This window comes from Pseudochaenichthys georgianus, chromosome 22, assembly GCF_902827115.2.
Source record: "Pseudochaenichthys georgianus chromosome 22, fPseGeo1.2, whole genome shotgun sequence".
In the NCBI taxonomy this organism is placed as follows: Eukaryota; Metazoa; Chordata; class Actinopteri; order Perciformes; family Channichthyidae; genus Pseudochaenichthys; species Pseudochaenichthys georgianus.
The window spans coordinates 22,984,829-23,006,755 of NC_047524.1; the positions used below are offsets into that span (position 1 = coordinate 22,984,829).

General features: G+C 41.2%; 1 protein-coding gene across 3 annotated transcripts in view; it reads right to left on the minus strand.

Annotated features, from left to right (window-relative positions):
• Positions 1–714: 714 nt before the first annotated feature.
• The window catches only part of babam2 (BRISC and BRCA1 A complex member 2), a 109,988-nt gene continuing 88,775 nt past the window's right edge, over positions 715–21,927 (minus strand). For all 3 annotated transcript variants that reach the window (XM_034111342.2, XM_034111343.2, XM_034111344.2), the window contains exons 9-12: positions 4,434–4,504; positions 4,199–4,281; positions 3,933–4,086; positions 715–896 (exon numbers count right to left, since the gene is read on the minus strand). In XM_034111342.2, the coding sequence (XP_033967233.1) occupies positions 833–896; positions 3,933–4,086; positions 4,199–4,281; positions 4,434–4,504 (372 nt within the window). In that variant the 3' untranslated portion in view covers positions 715–832. The remainder of the gene's footprint in view (positions 897–3,932; positions 4,087–4,198; positions 4,282–4,433; positions 4,505–21,927) is intronic.

Below are 21,927 nucleotides of genomic sequence, written 5' to 3' on the forward strand. Positions count from 1 at the left end.
GTCAATCTTCACAGGGCTTTATACAGTCAAATAGAACAGACAGACAATTAAAAGGCAACACTTATTTTGAGGTTTTTCTAACGTCAACAGTGGCGCCGTACCTAACAATGGTTAAGACCATCAAACAGGAAAACAAAGGCATTTTGCGTCATCACTGCAGCTCTGATTTGCATGTAGTTACAGTTTACATGTTGTTTACATATCAGCAAAAGTCTCTCACAGCACGGCAGCGAGTGTTGTGAGCGCGGCCTGATCCCACACAATTGTTAAATGTGATGCAATGTTTGCTTTTTGCTATTCTCACTTAATCTCTTGTACCTGGATCATAAATTCACTTTTTCCAGGTACTTCTTTTTGTTCTAGTATGTTCTAGTATGCAGTGACTGGACTTGTCTTTGGAAATCTTCACAAGTGTCTTTTAACTAAACTAAAATAACAAGTGAATAAAATGAGGCAACCATTTCAAGGTCAGACTATGTAAAATTCACAGAGCCATTCTCACCGTACTGTTGCAGTGCTGCACAATGGCGTGCTCGAACACACACACACACACACACACACACACACACACACACACACACACACACACACACACACACACACACACACACACACACACACACACACACACACACACACACACACACACACACACACACACACACACACACACACACACACACACACACACACACACACACACACACACACACACACACACACACACACACACACACACACACACACACACACACACACACACACACACACACACACACACACACACACACACACACAAAACTCTCCAGGCATGTCATTAAGCTAGAGAGTACTAGAGTTTCCCGTTGGCAAAGGCTCCCTCTTGGAACTGAGGGATGAAGCTCTTGAAGTACGCCCTGTTTAGAGAGAGAGCAGAAAGAGAGATATTGAAAAAATAAACATCAAAATGTGACAATAATTGTGCTTCAAAGCAGTTGGGTCAGTCCCAGCCGTGGCGTGTAACAAAGTGCAGATGAAAGGCAGAATGTGTTTACTTGTTACGATTTCAACTGTGCAAGAGATGTGTACGCTCTGTGTTCCTCAGAGAAAAACACACAAGACAAAACTCAACCGCAAGTTAAAAAAACCCTCAAACCAGCAGACTATGAGGTATTTGGCCACAGGTGGTGCGTTCAAGTGGGTGTGTGTGATCGTGTCAGGTTAGACTTCAATATCTTTGGAAAATGCTCTTGCCAAGAGTTAGATCCCTCAAAGATCTCTGGGTTCAATATGTTGGTTAGCTTAGCTTAGCATCAAGACTGGAAGTATGACTCAGATAGTTTGACTCTGTCCAAAGGTGTACAATTGTGCCTACTACTTATAGAGGTTTAATGAGGCTAACAAAAGAGGTAGCTTTTGCTAGCCGTCTGATGCCCTGTAAGTAGTTTAGCATCTCGACTTGATGATGGAGGGCTAAGCTAGCCTGACTGTCCAAATGTGTCAACATCTGTCTACTACTTATTTCTAGTTTTATGGGGAATGAACAGATAAATAGATAGATTTCTAGCTGGCTAAAAAAACAGCTGGCTTTGTTAGTAGTTTTCTAAACAGTTAGCAATAACAGCTAATAATGACACCTAATTTCTTTGTTCTGACAGAAGATAACAAATATGTTTGTGTCTCTGATTTTTGGAAATATTTGAGAATAAGACTCCGGTAAAAAAATACTGTTTTCCTTGAAACATTGTTAGCTGAGCCTGCTGTAGTCAAACTCAGGCTGTAACAGATGGTCATCCAGAGAGGTTTGTCGATTTGTTGGTGGAGACATAGAAATGCACTAAGATAAACAAATGAGTAAAAACAGAAGTACACAGATGAAGAAAACTGATTATGTGTTGCCTTCTGCACCTTCTCTATCCACTCACATCTTTCAAATATGTACAGCTGTTATTAACCCTTGCCGTGCAAAAGCAAACACTTCTCAGGCAGCAGCCGACGCCTATAGATTTACTCCTATGGGCAGTGATGTACCTGAACGCGTTCAATGAACGATCGTTCATGAACGCGTTCATATTTTGGGCGAACGTGAACTGAACGTACTGTATTTCCGCTAGATGAACGTAATTGAGAACGCGTTCATTCTCAGCGCTGTATAACGGCGTTCAAACGTGCGTTCATTCTCAGCACTGTATTATAACGGCGTTCAAAAGTGTGCCAGATTTCATATGCCTTTCAGCCGAAAACCCAGTTAAAACACACCGTAAACAGGCTTCAAAATAATGCGGAAAACCACCCAATCTGGCAACAGCAAGCTGCCTGTGACGCGTACGCGCCTGTCACCCCTGGCTGTCGCACTAAAATATAAATATACTAAATATATCAGACTCCTCACAACAAACAATGTGGAACCGCGGAACCGGCGAGCATTGAATGAATGAATGAATGAATGAATGAATGAATGAATTAGTATGGACGAAGCCGAGAGCAGCTGCAGCAGCACTCGCTCAGAGTGAGACTCTACGGCAGGGGTGGGGAACCTCCGGCCTCCGGCCGTATACGGCCCACGAGACAATTTGGTACGGCCCTCGAGGTAATTTATAAACACACGCAAAAAATAAAAAAATGAAAGAAATCTAGACCGCAAAAAAATTAAACAAGCGAGTACCTGTTTTTCCTGGCCAAGGTCAGGGTCCTTGAACACAACACGAGCCTAACGTGTCATCACGTGGTATATGTCTTGACTGACAGGGGTGCAGTTCTGACGGAGAGCACCAGAACGCCACTCCAGCACTTCAGAAATTGCAGTACCGATAAGTCCATACACATGCCGCAGTTTCTGCGTGTCTGTGTCTTTAGTTGAAAGCCCAGTGGCGATCTGCTCATCTGTCATACTATAATAACTGTGTTGTTGTCATTAGCATCTGGTTAGCTAGCTATGCTAACGAATATAAGAAGCTTTGTCTACAACCAGTGAGGTAAAGGCACATCTTTATATGATCATTATAGTTATAAAAAAAATAAGAGAATAAAGTAAACAGGTATAAAATACTATAAGACAGTTATTAATAAAGAAGAATACAGTTTGAAAGGGTAGTGATTTGTCAAATATCCATAAATTAAAAGAAAATCTGCTTACAGTTGTGTTTGGGTGTTGAGAGATGTGTCCATAGATCTCCTAATGTTGCTCTCAAAGTGCAACACATCTTGCCAGGGGAGCATGCCCCCCGGACCCCCCTAGAGGAGGTTAGGTCCCCCCCACTTAAACCATGTTCACATGGATAGGAAACTAAATACATTTGCACACATCTTGTGTCCATAAATTATCTTTCTGTTTAGGTGGTCACGCCACACCCTGCACGTGCATGCATACGCGAGTCATGGTGAGATATCTGGATTAGGAGGTTGCTTTTTCTTTGCACAGAATGAAATGAATGAGCTGTGATTTTAGTTTTTTTAAGCAGAGGTCAATAACTTGTACGGCCCTCTGAGGATATTGTAAAAATTGAAATGGCCCATTAACATCGTACAGGAGACAAATAATAGCTCGCAGCAACGTATTGAAAAAAGAACTATGAACTATAAATTAGTTCATTTTTGAAACCATGAACTTTAGTTCAAAATGTTGAATTATGAACTATGAACTGAACTAGTTCATTTTAAAATATGTGAACTGTGAACTGAACTAGTTCATGTAGAAAGTGAACTTTCCCAACACTGCCTATGGGATCATACCAGGTTATGTTTATCGTAGGTGGAATAAGATCCACAAACCAAACAAAAGGGGCTGGGTGTAGGCAATGAAGCCCTATTGTACCATAAATCTAATGTACATCATACATGCCATTTAAAATAACTGTCTCGTATGACCTCTCTGTGCAACATTGTTTTAGGTTTAAAAATCTTTAAAAAATCAAGTAGAATTTTGAGGATTTAATGAGACAAAATATACTCACTTGGCCCTCTTTGCCATTTCATTGCCATCCCAGCGAGGGCTGTAGGGATATGACTTCTGCACCTGAGAATAGAGCTGTCCGCTGTTGGTGAAGTGGTACACAGACTGGAAGGTGAGGGTGGGCTGGTCCCTGGGGAAGTACAGTGGGAGATCCACTACGAGGAGCAGAGGGACAGAGAGAGAAGTAGTAAGAGTGAGTAAGGTCGCTGAATCCAACTCGAGCCACGGGAGATCAGAAACAGACTCCAGTATGAATGTGTTTCCTACCATGTACAAGGAAGCAAAAGTCCTTCCACATTAGTAGAAGGGTCAGTTTTGTGAATCCCACTGCATCATACTCGACGACGCCCCTGTAATACACACATATTCATTTCTCACTGAGTCTTATTTTATAGCAACAATATTTCTTTGTAAAAGACAGGGTCAGTGAGTAAATGAATGGCTGCTGAACACATGCTGTGGTGACTTCAGTGGAGGATGTGGTCCTCTGCAGCCGACTCACATTCCAAAGTGGCTGAGGAAGGCAGCGATGTACTCTCTCCGCTTGTGATAGCCCTGGATGATATACTGCACCTAGAGAGAACAACGAGAAAGGTATCTTTGTTTTTAAATTGGAATTGCAACCTGTTCACTCAAATCTACATTGAAACGCACAACATGTGGAATTCTGCCACTAACGGTGTCTCAATCCAACGATAACCAAAGACTCAGTTTGGTGGCGTCCATTGCTTTTTAGCTTTTTCTTTTATTGTTCAATGTTCAAGAGGTTTCTACTGGAAGCCAAATTATCCGGAGTTATCATTCTCTCCAAAACAAACAGACAAGGTTATCAAAGCCGGTTTGACATCAGTATTTCTCCGATGCAGTCTGGCTGACGCGAACACTTGAACAGTTTGTTTATCTGAAACTCAAGAACCAAATGCTGTTGAGTGAAATTCTTCATCTGGTTAAAATACATAGTTAAAAACAACAAAGACCGTACAAATGTTGCGTAAAACTGGAAGTAATTTTATGACAATTTATTGCAGATAGCCACAATGCTAATACAATAATAAAGGGACTACATCGCCAATACAGGATACACAATGAAACCAGAATAAAAAAGACCGTATCGATCTTGATCTAAAGACACAATTACAAAATTGTTGGAAACATTTGTTAGAATATAAAATAACAAAATAAATATATAGCTCAAGTTTTTTTTACATTATTATCTTGATATTCAGGTCAAACCAAGAGACACATATCTGTTGAACCTCAGAGAAGTCGCTGTAAAACGTTAGCAGATATTTGTTTTATGGTTATGAAAGAAGTTCCAAAGAAGTTGCTCCAGTTGGGCCAAAAGCCAAATAATTAAGATACTATTGTGCATTCAAATCTATCCGGCGACACACCCAGAACTAAGATTGCACTGTAGATGAATATGTGCCAAAGGTCTATGCTTTTTTCCACTATGTATCCATGGGGATTCCAAAGAGATTAATACCATTCTGTTTATATACATTTGTCAGCATTTGTCATCAATTTGTAAAGATTTGAACACAATTTGATATTGTTTTATTGGTAGAAAGTGACGAAAGACATCAGCAGAAGGGGAGGTGACTGTTTTTATTACATGATTATGGGTCTTCGCCTGGAAGAATTCCCCTGCAGCAACAGCATTTATGCAAACCAAACAAGAATATTGTTTTCAATCTCATCAAATGCATCCCCCCTTTTCCCCCTTCAGCCTTTTACACATGGTTTCAGGGTCGGTCTTGCCCTGAATTAGGCCATTTAGAGCCAGAGCTAACTCAGTGTGTGTCCAGCCTGAGAGCAAATGTACATACTCGCTGAGAGGTTTTCTGAAAGAACCTACCCAGAATGTAAACAATGGCTCGGCCTGTACAGAGATTAAGAGAGGTGAACTTTTTAATGCTTGCTTTAACTTTAAAACCAAACGGCTCAGAGCACAAAAGTAGAATTATATGCAATTTTTGTACAGGCACATTTAAATGTCACAGTACAAAGTACAAAGTCTTTAGCTTACCACTTGACAGCCAAATAAGCTGGTGTTAACAGCTCTACCATAGAGTCTGTCAAATGCAACAAGAAAAGACTGTCTGCTCAAGGTACTGTGTTCCATTTTTATGCCTTTCTCCATTTCAGTCAACGTCTACATTGAGGTTTTATGTAATTTTTTTAAAATCTCAACAAAAGACAGGCAACCTTTCAGAACTATGTGTATTTTTTGAAACTGTGTGCATCTCATTAGAAAAGGGCAAACACGTTGTTAGGCTTTTATTAAAGGTCACATGTCATGGCCATTTCCACTGATCATAATTCCATTGTTGAGTTCTACTAGAATAGATGTATACTGTGCAATTTTCCAAACTCACATTGGTTTCGCATACAGCATCTCTGTAAAGTATGTGTATTCACTCTCTCCACTAAACGGCTCGTTGCAGCTCTTGCCCCCCCCCCCCCCTCCCTGTGAGCCCAGTGTGCTCCGATTGGTCGGGACCAGTCGGGACGTTGTGAATCGCGCTAAGCTCCGTGGAGGTGTGATTTCCTCGTTTAGCGATACACAGCGAAACACAGCCAAACTCACCCTGAGCACACACAAAGTCACAGCCGAAGTAAAAACAATAAGTGTGGCTTGATATTGAGTAAGAAAAAGGTTGATAAACGCTGTGAGAATGGGTCTGCAGAGAGAATTTTGCCGTGATCCCAACTGTCTGTTATCAGCCTGCAGCCAGGGAGGAGAAATCAGCTGAGCTGCATGCACTGAGTGTGTGAGGAAGTCCGTGGATTGGTCAATTTGGACCAATCAGCGGGGGCTTAACGTAACGGCTGCGCGGACATAACGTAACGGCTCCACGGATTGGTCCATTTCGTTCCGGGGACCACATGACATCATGATGTACCCGGAAGAATCAAATGGACAATGACGTATCTCCAACGAGGCGTTTTGGGGAGGTATTTTCTGTGTTAGAGTTTTACTCCCTACAGTGTGTACTTTGAGGGTTTTGACTCTGCACACCGTTTACATGCATAAAAACCTTCATAACACACAAGGGGACGGGCAATAACCGGAAAAGCATGACATGTCACCTTTAAGGTTGATTGTCTTTGTAGTACACAAGTCTAACTGCCCAAAGCAACTGATACTTATCAGCCATGGTATTATGAACATACTAAAAAAAACATGGCACCAGCTGGCTCAAAAGCATGTACAACAACCACCAATGAGCAAGTTCGTGGACCATCAATCCAAGAAGAAGGTTCGCCTCTTGTCAGATCATAACTGTGTTTTGACAGGTGTGATTAAGTATTATCTTTAAGTCCAAAGAGGAGAAGCTAAGGGCTTTGGTTGACTGCTGAGCATCCTGGGCAGGTGAGAAGGCATGCAGTCAGCCAGCCAGCCATGAAGGTGACCTCTTCCATTCACCTAGCAAGACTTAGCACCATGGCTATAAACATGGGTAATGCAGGCAAAGCTGAAACATCCGAACAATGAAAGAGCCCTAAAGCAGAATTCCCTCAGTGTTCAAATTAGACATACATTTCCACTACAAATAGCAATAGACTATTATTTTTCTGTTTTCAAGTTGGATGAGTTTTATTTTCTGTCAAGTTTGATTAATATTTATATATGATCAGCAGCAAGCTAACATGACTGTTTCTGTCAATGGAATCTAGTGGCTTTAAAGAGAGTATATTACATGTATGTTTTGTACATTAATACATTATATAAATCGCTCAAATCCCTGTCGTTTCACTACAATAGTTTGTTAAAAAGTATTCTGTATCATCATGTATGTTTTTACTTCACACTTGCCAGGTGTTTTGCTGGGAATCCAAGTTAGTGTGTACAGTATTGGAAGGATACAACTTGAACGGCATGCTGGGTAAACCTTGCTCTTTGTAAATGTTTGTGTAAGCTTTTGCAGCCAAATGATGCGTTGCTTGAGAATACACTAGCATCGGTAGGGAATGCAGATATGTTACAGCATGTGTATGTTGTGTTTTGCTTGAAGTGCAACGTGGAGTGTAACGTTATTCGGCACGCACTTGTTTCAACAATACGTCATCTAATGAAGGAAAGGTTTTCACTTCCTTTTACCAGCAATAGAAGAGGAAATAGCCTCCTTTAACCAGGAATAGATAAGGACATTATTTATAAAGAATGCACATTTGTAAAGAAGTGCAGTTTCACAGTTCAGATATCTGCACTGCAGGTACAGATAAACTGAGCCTCTGCTCCGTCAATGCAAGAATAATGTAATGGAAGTGCCAGCGCATCTATAATGTATTAGAAAAGTCTGTATTGCTGATATTGATTATTTGAGCCCGCTCTTAGCATGTGTAAAACTGTGTGGTTAATTCAGGCAAAGGACAGATCGTGAATACAGCTAGAGACAGCACTGCCTTCCTGCGGCATGGTTGTGATTACTCATCAACCATGTATGAATGACAGAATTCTTTTTGAAAGAGGAAAGTGGTAATCTGTGATATGCTCAGTTGTGTGTGTGTGACGGGTCTCATATCTGCAAGAGCTCTTAAACAAGGGCGCACATTGTGACTCAGCATCGTGTTCAATTATGTTTACATGGGACAGTGGAGGCGGCAATTGAGCTTTCTCACAGGCTGCAAGGCCACATACTCAATAAGCTGTTTATCTAGTAACACTGTGTGTGTAGAGGGTGGGGGTCTGTTTCAAGGCAACTGCAGTTCACTGAACTCTCACCCCTATACTGAGAAAAAGGATTTCCCTCCCCCGCTGGCACTGGGAGTTAAAGCAAAATGTTTTTATTGGCTGCCTGGAGCTTTGAGTGACGCAAGACAGGTGATGCTGCTCCGCAGGTATTCAAACCGGCTGCATCCATGACTCGCCCCGCTCAACCATTTGTTGTGTGAGTGCATGTGTCTGTGGGGAGGGTGATGCAATAGCGCCGGAAGTGCTTCCTGCTGTGCGATTACTAAATCTCTTCTCTGTTTCTGTCACTCACGCACTCACACCACCCCCTGCTTTCACATTATAAAGAGGGACGGATCTGATGTCTGACGACATTTGAAAAATGTTATGTCTTTTGTTTGTCTGATAAGATCCACATCAAAATATGAATACAATAGGAATATCATAATGGATACACATTTTGTTTTATTGATTTGACTGTAGAGATGAATCCTTCTATTACTTCATGCGATTTGCCATATAGTGCAATTACTGGGGGCAGTACTAAAAGAGGTGAAAAGTACCCTTTTCCTTTTTAGAACAGGGTATATGCAGGAATCCTGAAGTCAAATGTAATACCTGTTAAGACCTTTTTTAAGACCCTTTCCATACATTTTAAGACCTCATCGCCACTTGGAGTTTTAACTCTCACATTGACTACATACAGTATTGATTGTCTTTCCTCCTTATCTTCCAACCATTTGGACACAAACTTGCATTTCCCCATAACGATGTTGTTTAACAACCGGCGTAAACGGACCTTCGCGCTATCAAGCAGTGAGCGTGCGATGTCCTGTTCAGATGACGTCAAATCCAACGGGATTCCATAAATAAACTACACAGAATCACTGTAACCTAACCCTCAGTTTTTTAAGCAGGTTATTGACATGAAGTTTAAAAGAGAGACAATCATCAAGCCAGATACCAAGTTATTTGTAACAGGCAACAACTTCAAGTTTTGTTCCTTGCGTAGTTACAATATCTAAAACAGGCTCTGGTGTCTTTTTTGCTTTTGAAAAGAGCATTACCTTGGTTTTATCCACATTTAAAAGAAGCTTTAATTCAGAGAGCTGAGTCTAAATAGTGTTAAAAACAGCCTGTAATTTAGCAACAGCCTCTTTAATGGAGGGACCTGCACAATACATCACAGTATCATCCGCATACAAATGTAAAGTAGCTTCATCCACATTATCACCTACGCTGTTAATATATATGGAGAATAAAAGTGGTCCTAAAACAGAACCTTGTGGTACACCATTAGAAATGTTTAACCATTCAGAAGACAGTCCATCAAAATGAACACATTGGGACCTTTCAGAGAGGTAGTTCACAAACCACCCCACTGCATGGCTGGATATGCCAATACTGAGTAGCCTCTGCTTTAAAATGCGATGATCAATGGTGTCAAACGCTTTGGAAAGGTCAATAAACAGAGCTGCACAACTCTGCTTATTATCTAAAATACTAGTAATGTCATTTACCACTTTAATTGTCGCAGTGATGGTGCTGTGTTTGAAATACTGATTGACCAGAAGAACATCCAAGACAAAGAAAATATATACTACTTAAGGAGATATGTTAGTGGACAAGCTAAGAAAGCACTTGGTGGTTATTTCCTGCTCGGAACCAAATCTGCCTATGTTGCAGCATGGGAGATTTTGGAGGAGAGATATGGGAATTCATTTACAATTGCAAAAGCCTATAGAGACGAGCTTCAATCGTGGCCCAAGATAGGATCTAAGGACAGCTTTGAGCTCAGAGATTTTGCAGACTTTCTCCGTAGTTGCGAGGCTGCCATGGTCCATATCAAGGCATCCCCGGGCGCTGTTCAAAATGGCAGCCCACTGCTCCTAACACTAGGATGGGTCAAATGCAGAGAAACAATTTCCCCACGGGGATTAATAAAGTATATCAAATAAAAAAAAAAATCAAAATTAGAAATCTTGAATGACTAATGAAAACAGGCAAATACTTTCAAAATTACCAGATTGGCTAACTGCAAGCTGGAATCGGAAGGTTACTGAAGTCCAAGAAGACAGTAAACAATTTCCCTCCTTCAGCCAATTTGTAAAGTTTTTGACAAGAGAAGCAAAGATTGCCTGTAACCCTGTCACATCATTGCAATCACTGAAGCAAGGTGAAGCTGAAAACACCAAATCTCAAAGACAACAAAGCTTTGCAGCAAAGACACTGACCACAAGTTCAGACGAAAACACCGTCTTAACATGTATTCTCTGTAAGAAGAATTGGCATTCCTTGCACAATTGCAGGAAGTTCATGGAGCAAGCTGTTCCAGACAGAATTAAGTACATTCAAGCTCAGAAGCTATGCTTTGGATGTCTCGAGATTGGCCATCAGTCAAGGAGCTGTCATAGTAGGAGTGTATGTGAAGTGTGCAAGAAGCAACATCCTACCTGTCTGCATGAAGAGCGTACAAATCAAGAAAGATACAAAGAAAGACCTCAACCAACACAACAAGAAGAAAGAACCACAGTGGCTACTTCCAACAGAGTAATACTTGGTGAAGGTAACACGCAAACAGCTGCTATAATTCCAGTCTGGCTTTCATCCACATGTCAACCAGCAGAAGAAATCCTTGTATACGCTCTGTTGGATTCTCAAAGTGACACAACATTTGTGCTAAGTGAAGTAGCTGAGGCTTTGGAAGCAAGTAAACAACAAGTCAAGCTCAAGCTATCTACTATGACCTCAAGAACCACAGTTATAAGCGCTCAAAGAGTGAACAACCTACAAGTCAGAGGCTTTTACTCCGGGAAAAAGATTCCCTTACCACCAGTCTATACACGTGACTTCATTCCAGCCAACATAACTCACATACCAGCAGATGAAACTGCAAAAGCTTGGTCTCATCTAGAGCACCTCCAAGGAGAGATTGCACCTCTGCAAGACTGTGAAGTGGGTCTGCTCATAGGGTACAACTGCTCACAAGCTTTACTTCCAAGAGAAGTTGTGTTTGGCAAATAAAATCAACCTTACGCACAACGTACAGACCTTGGATGGAGTATTGTCGGAAACTTGAATCCCTGTCTAGATTACGGAGACGCCATTGGCGTTAGCCATCGCATAGTAGTAAGACAAGTGACACCAGGTGTAGAACCTTCTCACAGTCTCAAAACTGAAGTACACTATGTGAGCCGAAATAAAGTTAAAGACATTACTCCCTCAGAAATCATAAAAATCCTCGAATCAGACATCTCAGAAAGGGTTGGAGAAGAGGATTCTGTGTCCCAAGAATATCTCAAGTTCCTGTCGAAGTTGAGAGAAAGCATCACACACAAAGAGAATGGTCACTACGAAATTCCATTACCATTCAAAGGCGAAAGACCAAAATTACCTAACAACAAGACGTGCGCAGAACACCGCCTAAATTGTCTTGAAAGAAGACTAAAAAAGGATCAGAAGTACTACAAGGACTACGTCAACTTCATGGATGACATAATTTCACGTGGTGACGCAGAGAAGGTCCCTGAGGAAGAAATCAACAACAATCCAGCCTGGTATAATCTTCACCATGGAGTTTATCACCCACAGAAACCAGGAAAAATACGAGTAGTATTCGACTGTTCTGCCAAGTACCAGGAAACATCCCTCAACGACCATCTGCTCACTGGTCCTGATCTGACAAACACGTTGGTGGGTGTACTGTGTCGCTTTCACAAAGGTTCTATTGCAGTCATGTGTGACGTCGAAAGAATGTTCCACCAGTTTCACGTGAAAGGGGAAGATCAAGATTATCTAAGCCGGGAGAGAGTGTGGTGGGAGAGTGGAAACTTAGAAACCAAACCATCCATCTACAGAATGAAGGTCCACTTGTTTGGAGCAGCATCGTCTCCTGGCTGTGCCAACTTCGGCTTAAAACATCTGGCAGCACAAGGGCAGGGTAAGTTCAGTGAAGCTGCTGTGTGCTTCATTCAAGGAAACTTCTACGTCGACGATGGGTTGGTAAGCGTTGAAACTGAGAAAGAAGCCATTCAACTTGTCAAATAATCCAGAGAACTTTGCTGCACTGGGAAGTTAAGACTCCACAAGTTTGTTTCTAACAATGAGAATGTGATGGCGACCATCCCAGAAGAAGAACGTGCAGCAGTTAAAGATCTTGACATGGCTTTAAGTTCACCGCATATGGAGAGAGCTCTAGGAGTAGAGTGGTGTGTCACATCTGACTCATTCAAATTCAGAGTTCAAGTAAAACCCAATCCTCTAACAAGAAGAGGTGTGCTCTCTACCGTAGCCTCCGTGTATGATCCCCTGGGGTTCATGGCACCCTTCATCCTCTTGGGTAAACAGATACTCCAGCAAATGTGTAGAGTCAAGATCGGATGGGATGAAGATCTACCAGAGAACTTAAGACCTCAGTGGGAGTCCTGGATCAGAGATCTACCCAATCTGGCTGAGATGCAAATTAAAAGATGCTTCTTACCTTCAAGTTTCGGTAATGTCAAGACTTATGAACTTCATCACTTTGCGGACGCAAGTGTCTCGGGATATGGTGAATGTACTTACCTTTGAGCCATTAACAAGTCAAATGAAGTCCATTACTGTCTGGTAATGGGAAAGTCTAGAGTTTCACCAACCAAAGTTACAACTATACCAAGACTGGAACTCTCTGCTGTAGTTGTTGCAGTGAGAACCAGCGACATGCTCAGGAAAGACCTTAAAGAATTCTTTTGGACAGATTCAAAAGTTGTTCTTGGCTACATAAACAATGACGCCAGAAGGTTTTAAGTGTTCGTAGCTAACCGCATACAGAGAATCAAGTCCAGCACGAAGCCTGAACAATGGGCTTATGTTGCTTCAGAAGACAATCCAGCAGATCATGCCTCTCGAGGTTTAACTGCAAAGCAACTGAAGACTTCAAACTGGTTCACAGGACCAACGCTTCTTTGGCAAAAGGACCTACCTGTAAGAGAATGCAAGGTGGGAGAAATCAATGAGGATGATCCTGAAATTCGCAAGGCTATCGTGTGCAACACAAAGGCAAAAGAAGACAGGTCATTATTGGATTGCTTACAGAAATTCTCTGATTGGTCAAGGGTAGTAAGAGCAATTGCAAGAATGAAACGACATGCCAAAGAACACCAATGTGCGAAACAAAGAACCAATGAATGTACAACCATCGAAGAAAGGAAAGAAGCAGAACTTTTCATCATCCAGCTAGTTCAAAAGGAGTCCTTCTCAGATGAGCTAAAGAGCTTGAAACAAATGAAAGCAGTTACCAAGGCCAAAGACAGTAACCTGTTCAAGCTGAATCCATTCCTGGATGAAGAAGGTATCCTGAGGGTGGGAGGACGCTTAAAGGGAGGCAATCCTCATGACACGCATTTTTAAATAATTATCATCCGATAAAACAGACCAGTCTCTGCCAGTCTTTTTTTTTTTTTTTTAATCCGATGACGTTATCAGTGATTTTAAGCTGATTAATTACCGAAATACCATCAACCCTGTGGGCGGCACATGACTTATTTTACCGGAAGTGACGTGCACTATGCGTTTGGTGTCGAGGACAAATTGACGTATGTGCTTTGTTCATGTTGTTTACTCTAGTTACTCTCACAATTCTATTGAGATATGCCTCATTGTATCGCGAAACATTGCCACAATTCGGATAGGAACAATCCACGGAATGCTCGGTTCCATCTATTGCCAACGGGTAAGCGTAGGAAGTACGTTCGGAGGCAGTGGCTAGCGGAATGTGCTCGGCCCGAACCGAAAGATCCACAGGCGCATGTATGCAGCGAACATTTCAAGTTTCCGGACGACTACTCTGAGAGTATGATGAAACATAAAATGGGATTTATTAATCAACCATTACTTAATGGGGATGCAGTGCATTGCCAATGCCAGCCAGCGTAAGCCAGGGTTGCCAACTTAGGGTACCTGGCTGGAGTGAGATTTTGATATCATGGGTTTAATTACACATATGCGCACTAAATGACTGCTATCGTGTCAGCAGCGGGACCTTAGCATATATATATAGGATATATATACAATATATAGACTACTGCAACTCCCTCCTGGCTGGTCTACCTGCATGTGCCATCCGACCTCTGCAGCTCATCCAGAATGCAGCGGCTCGTCTGGTCTTCAACCTTCCAAAATTTTCCCACACCACGCCGCTCCTCCGCTCCCTCCACTGGCTTCCGGTAACTGCTAGAATCCACTTCAAGACACTGGTACTTGCGTACCATGCTGCGAATGGATCTGGCCCTTCCTACATCCAGGACATGGTTAAACCGTACACCCCAGCACGTGCACTACGCTCTGCATCAACCAAACGACTCGCTGCACCCTCGCTGCGAGGGGGACCCAAGTTCCCATCAGCAAAAACACGTGGGTTTGCTATCCTGGCTCCAAAATGGTGGAATGAGCTCCCCATTGAAATCAGGACCGCAGAAAGCTTACACACCTTCCGGCGCAGACTGAAAACTCATCTCTTTCGACTCCACTTCGAGCGATAGAATGACTAACAAAGAACTGCTAACAGAGCACTTATATACTAATAAAGGACTGGCTTATCTATAGCCAGTTGAGCAGCACTTGAAACGATTGGCTCTTTGAAACCTGATGTTCTTATATGATTCTGTTTTCCTCAAGGTTGTGTCTTCCTGGTCGAATGTACTTATTGTAAGTCGCTTTGGATAAAAGCGTCAGCTAAATGCAATGTAATGTAATGTAATGTAATATACAAAATACACAATATTGGACACAGACTATAAAGGGCACACAGTTTTATTCACTAATGAATGATCGTATTATTAATGGCCTTCTGGATTTAGATTTGAATTGTATGTTTTTTTTGTTTAATGCCTTTGTTTTATGTTGAAACTTGTTGTGTGCCGTGTTGGTCAGGACTCCCTGGAAGAAGAGATCTTGTATCTCAATGGGACATTCCTGGATAAATAAAGGATAAATAAAATAAAATAAAAAATTATCGTTATCGTTTATCGCAATAATTTCCGGGAAAATGTATCCAACCAAATTAATTATCGTGAGAGGCCTATACATGAAACACACAGACACAAACAAATCTACAGACTTACTCCAAACTGCCAAACATATTAATTAACACACACTCACTCTCATATACTCTTTGACTCTATTTTGGCCTAGTAGAACAATAAGCGGCAGACTTTTACTTTTTTATCATTTCTACTGGTTCTTAGATCATCTGCGCATGCGCAATACGGGTTGGCAGTTGCGAGAGAGTATTTTTGTTGGGTAATCTATGGTAGGGCTAACCCATACAGTGGGGGGGCTCAAGTCAGTATTTGCAATGTAATTACATACACGCTCCCCTTGACAGTGAAACGCCACGCGTGAGGTTTAGATTATTTCCCTGTCTCAATCCAAATTGAACTGTATGAAATAAAAAGGCACATTTGTCATGTAGTAAATAAAAAGGGCGACCTGGAGCCAATCTTGCAATTTCTCTACAGGTGAAAGAGTTGACATGCTGAAAACCCAACCCCTGCAGTGGGGTCTGGGATTCTTCCCCAGGAGATTTTTTGAAATACTAACATAAAATACACATTCTGGTAGTCTCTTGAGAAGAAAAATAAATACATCTATTACTCCACGACATATTTAAGAAAAATGAATGCCATTTTAGTTTGTTGTTACTGTGTTCTGAAAGCTGAACCTGCTGCTCCACACAGAGGGAAGAGGCTGTGTGAATTACTTTACTTTGTGGATAAGGGTGGATAGCCCCCATTGTTCTGTGTGTCAAAATGAAAGACAGCCCACACACCTATCAATCATCAAACCGTGGGGTCTTATTTCATTACGTGTTGATTTCTATCAACACGTAATATTGGATCGATGTATATAGAGATGTACTACAGAAAAAGTATTCTCCCTCGGGACTTCCTGCAACAACACCACGCCGTTATCTTGATTCTGATTGGCCAGAAGACATTATCAAAGATGTTCTATTGAGAATACGATCACTACGTGACAAACGTTTTCAAAACCGTTTCTAGTCTTCGGTATTCTTGTTTTTGGCGTGAGAATAGTTTGGGCAGCGTGAGAGCGTGAGATTGAGAGTGAAAGCGTGTGTCACACGCCAGATGCGTGAGAGTTGGCAACCCTGGCGTAAGCACATTAGGCAGCAGACTTTTACTTATTGTTTACTACGTAAGGAAGCAGGAATTGCAGGACCCAGAGCGCACGGAGCACAGAGCGGACAGCAGATAACGGAATTGCAGTCTTATTGCTTATAGATTATCAGAACATTTCAAAGGGGACACAGTCACATTGGATATTAACCTATGGATTAACTACATCATCGTTTTTATCGTTGTAATGCCATTGAAGACCAGTTTAGACCAGGCAAAGATGAAGGTAAGCCATGTTAGCCTAGCGCATGTTAGTAGGCTACCTAGCGCCACTTGTTTTGATGTACCTTTTTGTTGATAACGTCGTGAGTTTGTATCTTTCAGTGTTGAGGTGAGCACTGTTAGATTCTGTGTCTTTACGATCATAAACGATGTGTTGGATGTGCAGCTAGTAATAAGGGAGCTAGGAGTGATTTTCGGTGCAGTAATAGGTTAGCATTTTTCGCTCGGAGCTAATTCAGAGGCTCACTGTTAGCATTGTGTGTTTTCGTTGAAGAAAAAAAATGAAAAAGATCAGTTAAATTAGTTTTTCTCCCGTTATATGGATATAAAATATTCATAGTTTATTAAATATTAAGGTTCCTTAGACGTTATTTCCTGCAAATGACGCGATTTCGGCCCCGGAACCGGGTCCGTGGGGCCTAAGAGAATAACAGAGTATGTTTTTTATTTTTTTTACAGTTGTATTTGGATGGAATGAATACCTATAGTGATAATTCAAAGTAAGTCCGCCTGGACTTTATTTTTCTAAACTTCTTCCTCGGCTGACGAGTCCGAACTCAAATACTCTGCCATGTTTTCGTCGAATGAGCTGTTCGTGTGTTTACAAAGTGAACGCATAGATGACGTCACAACCTAGTTTTTCGGATCATGTGACTACTGAAAATGGCCAAAATGGCAGCTGCCTGACGGAATATACAGGTTTTGATAAAAAAGAGCTATAAAATCATTATTTACCGGGGAATATCGCTGATTTCTTCAGGGTATGGTTTAAACATAATGTTTCACTAAATACTGAAGTTTTTATTAACTATCTAATGACTGGAGCCTTCCTTTAAGTCAAGCTTCATTACACCCACATGTTAAGCATCCGGCTATACTGCCAAAGAAAAATCATGTATCAGCTTTGCTTATCAAGCACCTTCACGAACGACAACATCATCAGGGACGTGGAATGACGATGAACAAACTGCAAGCTAATGGATGGTGGATCCTGGGATGGTGCGGTCTCGGCACACATCTTTAAATGTGTCAAGTGCAGAAAGTACAGAAGACGTCCTGAAGAGCAAAGAATGGGTGACTTACCTCAGGACAGAACGGAAACCAGTCCGCCCTTTACCTATACTGGCATAGACTGCTTTGGTCCGATCTATGTTAAGGACGGAAGGAAGGATCTCAAAAAATATGGTCTCTTACATACCTGTTTATGTTCAAGAGCCATACATATAGAGATGATCGATGACATGACTACTGATGTATTTATCAATGCTTTAAGAGCATTCATGGTCATTAGAGGTAATGTTCGTCAATTGAGATGTGACCAAGGCACTAATTGTGTTGGTGCTGCAAGAAGAGAGTTTGCAGAACTCATGAAAGGAATGGATCAAGAAAGAGTGAAGGATCTAGGATGTGAGTTTCTTATGAACCTTCCAGCTGCAAGTCACATGGGTGGTGTCTGGGAAAGGCAAATAAGAACTATAAGAAGTGTTCTTACAGCTATTCTGGATAAATCAGCACAAAGGCTCGACAGCACCTCCCTAAGGACTTTCCTGTATGAAGTCATGGCTATCATTAACAGCAGACCACTCACAGCAGAACATTTGAATGATCCATCCGGACCCGAACCTTTAACTCCAAACCACATACTCACAATGAAGTCCACAATCATTCTTCCTCCACCTGGTCAATTTGTAAAAGAAGCTCTTTACCTTAAGAAGAGGTGGCGCAGAGTGCAGTATCTGGCTAACGAGTTTTGGCCAAGATGGAAGAAAGAATATCTTTTGAACTTACAGCCAAGACAAAAGTGGCATAAAGACAGAAGGAACGTGAAGGTCAACGACATCGTCCTTCTACAGGATGATCTGACACCTCGTAATGAATGGAAGCTGGCCAAAATCACAGAAGTCTTTCCAGGGTCAGATAGTAGGGTCAGAAAACTTAAATTACTGGTTAGCCAAACCACATTAGACAAAAAGGGGAAACCCACAATTAGGACTGTGTTCTTTGAAAGACCTGTACACAAGGTTGTTATACTCTGCTTGAGGCAGAATAAGGTGTTTAATGTGTTGCCTGAGATTCCCTGTTAAGTTGTTATCTACAGGTAATGTCTATTTCAAAGGGTAAAGCGTTTACTTTGTACAAACAATCTTTTGTGTGAAATCTCACGAGTAATGTGTGATTTGGTGGGAGTGTAAGTGCAGCCTTTACATGTTCATAATTTAACTGTAATGTGTATTTTCTAAGTGTACTAATTATTATTGTTGTAATGTTTCATGCGTGCAATATTTCGTCTTTTATTTTGAAGTCCAAGCTCACGTCTCGTTATGCTGTTCTCGCGTGAGTTAGAGAGCGAGAACATGAGAAGCACCCTCAGAGTAAGATGCACGGATACTTACAGCTCCGTTAGTTTTGTATTCTTATACATATAAGTTGTGAAGAGAACTGAAGAATACTTCCCTCTGTTTACAGAGCATGCAGCCCAACGAGGTATGTTGTTGTGTTTGTATTACTTTTATGTTTATTACCTTGCTAGTTATCTCACATGCTGTGCATGTTATTGTGTGTCTAACACGAAACTATGTTTGTCATTTATACTGTTTGTTTGTGTAGTTTTCACGGTGGATTCGGAGGAATAAACCCGTTATGAGAAAGCCACTTGTGTCTGCCTGTGCTTCGAGGGAATTACAATCACACTACACACCTACGCAATGATTACATTCAGGCAGACTGTAGAATACAACCTCTTTGGACAATTTATATACTTATTGAAAACAAGCTACAAAATGTAAAACCTTGGAAAATGCCGTTTAATACTTTTTAATACTTTTTAATAGCCTTCATTTTCGCTAAATTGATTTATCAACTTTTAATACTTTTTAAGACCCCGCGGACACCCTGGTAGAAAGTTCAAATGTATTGTTTATCTGTTATTACTGATTTGCAAGGGAATAAATGTTTGGATTTTAAAGAGAAGTGTTATAACGTGTAAGGGATTGGGGGGCGGTGGTGGCGAAGTCCATAGGGACTTGGCTTGGCAACTGGAAGGTCACCAGTTCAAGTCCCGGAAAGACCAAGTGCTACCGAGGTGTCCCTGAGCAAGGCACCGTTCCCTACACTGCTCCCCGGGCGCTGTTCATAATGGCAGCCCACTGCTCTGAACACTAGGATGGGTCAAATGCAGAGAAACGGTTTCGTTACATAGTACTGTACTACGTAATGAAAATAAGTTCAATCTTCTTCTTCAATTTAGACTCTTAGCCTTTATGTTAGAAGCATTTTTATCACTAATTCCAAGTAAAACATGTTCTACCAGACCTGGTTGACTTATCTGTTGGCAAGAGCACCTAGAAAGCTAAAATCCTTCATTTAACACACAAGATCAGAATGTAAAACACCAGTGAGACTTTTAAATTGAACTGAAAATCTTTTTCCACTTGCAGTCTCTTTATTGGTAAGGTGTCTGTCTACTTAGTAAGAAGGATGCCAGCATTGAGAAAATACAAGGTAAACATTGAAATATTAGATGTGATTGATTATTATCTCAATAATGTATCTGGGTTCAGGTGTGAAGTGAGCCCTTGTTAATCCACTACAGTATAAGACAAATGTATAGACCCAGAACCCACAGTATAACATAACTATACATTTGATTTGACTGCTTTCATTATTAATTCCTCTCTGCTTCTCTCTCATAGGCCAATAACTACCAGACTAATACTATCATTTCAAAAAAGCACTAACCATTAAGGATGATTTCATTTAAATTGATTGAAAGCAGCTAATTCTTGGCCTTCTGTGCGTTGACCACGTACTGTATGTACATAGGCAATGCCCGTAAACCCCTCAGGGCCAATCAGCATGGAGCTAATGTTAATTTTCGAATGATGCAGATGCTAGGTTATTTAATAGAGGAGTGTTTCTGTAATTACACAGTTGTAACGGACTGTATGTTTTATTGCGTAATTATAAAAAAAATGTAACTGACACAGCTTTAACATGCTTTCAACTGTTCCTCTCATGGATGGTATGTGGAGGGAGCGGTACAGACACTGCTGAACTGAAACTCCCAGAGAGATGGAGGTCAGGCAGGGACACCCTGAGTATGCTGGTCTCAGGCCAGGTAAACATAAATAGATGGAGGGTATATGTGTGTGTAGCGGGGGATGGGCATTTCTCCTGAGGGAAATGGCATTACATGGCGTCTACACTGCATATCTACCTGTCAACCTGCGGAGGCCAAGCAGCGCTCAGACGACCGGTGGAGGACGGCCAGCACGCCCACGCCGGCAGATGCCAGACACTTGTGCATGAGTGCCCATACACACATTAACACACACGCATACAGCTTGAGACATAACTCAGTGGACACGGGCTTTGCTGTACCAAACTTACAAATATGCAATAAATGCACACAGAAACAAAGAGAGAGAGAGAGAGATCTTGCGCTTTACTAAAATAGATATTAAGGGTAAGGGATGAACCATACTGGATTTGTATCAATATCATATATGTTGATATTTTTTGACTTTATCTCCTGTAATGGAATAGGGCTCCAACTAATAATTGATTTATAAATATCAGCTAACATTTTAAACATTAAATGTCTATCCCAGTTTTTCAATGTCCAAGTTCATGTCTTTAAATGTCTCGCTTTCACAGTGCCATCCCAAAGATATTCAGAGAAAAGCAGGACATGTCCATATTCAAGAGGCTGAAATAAATACTTTAACATTGAAAAGTACTTAAATGATAAATCGATTATAAAAAATATTGGCAACTATTTTGTATTTTTATTGACGACTCATTTTTGCCGCTCTATAGTGAAATTAACATATGTTTGTGCCTCATGTTATCATGGTGGATAACTGGCAGATGCAGACATAAGGTAAGAATATTTTTAAGATGTGCAAATTTATGTGAAAAAA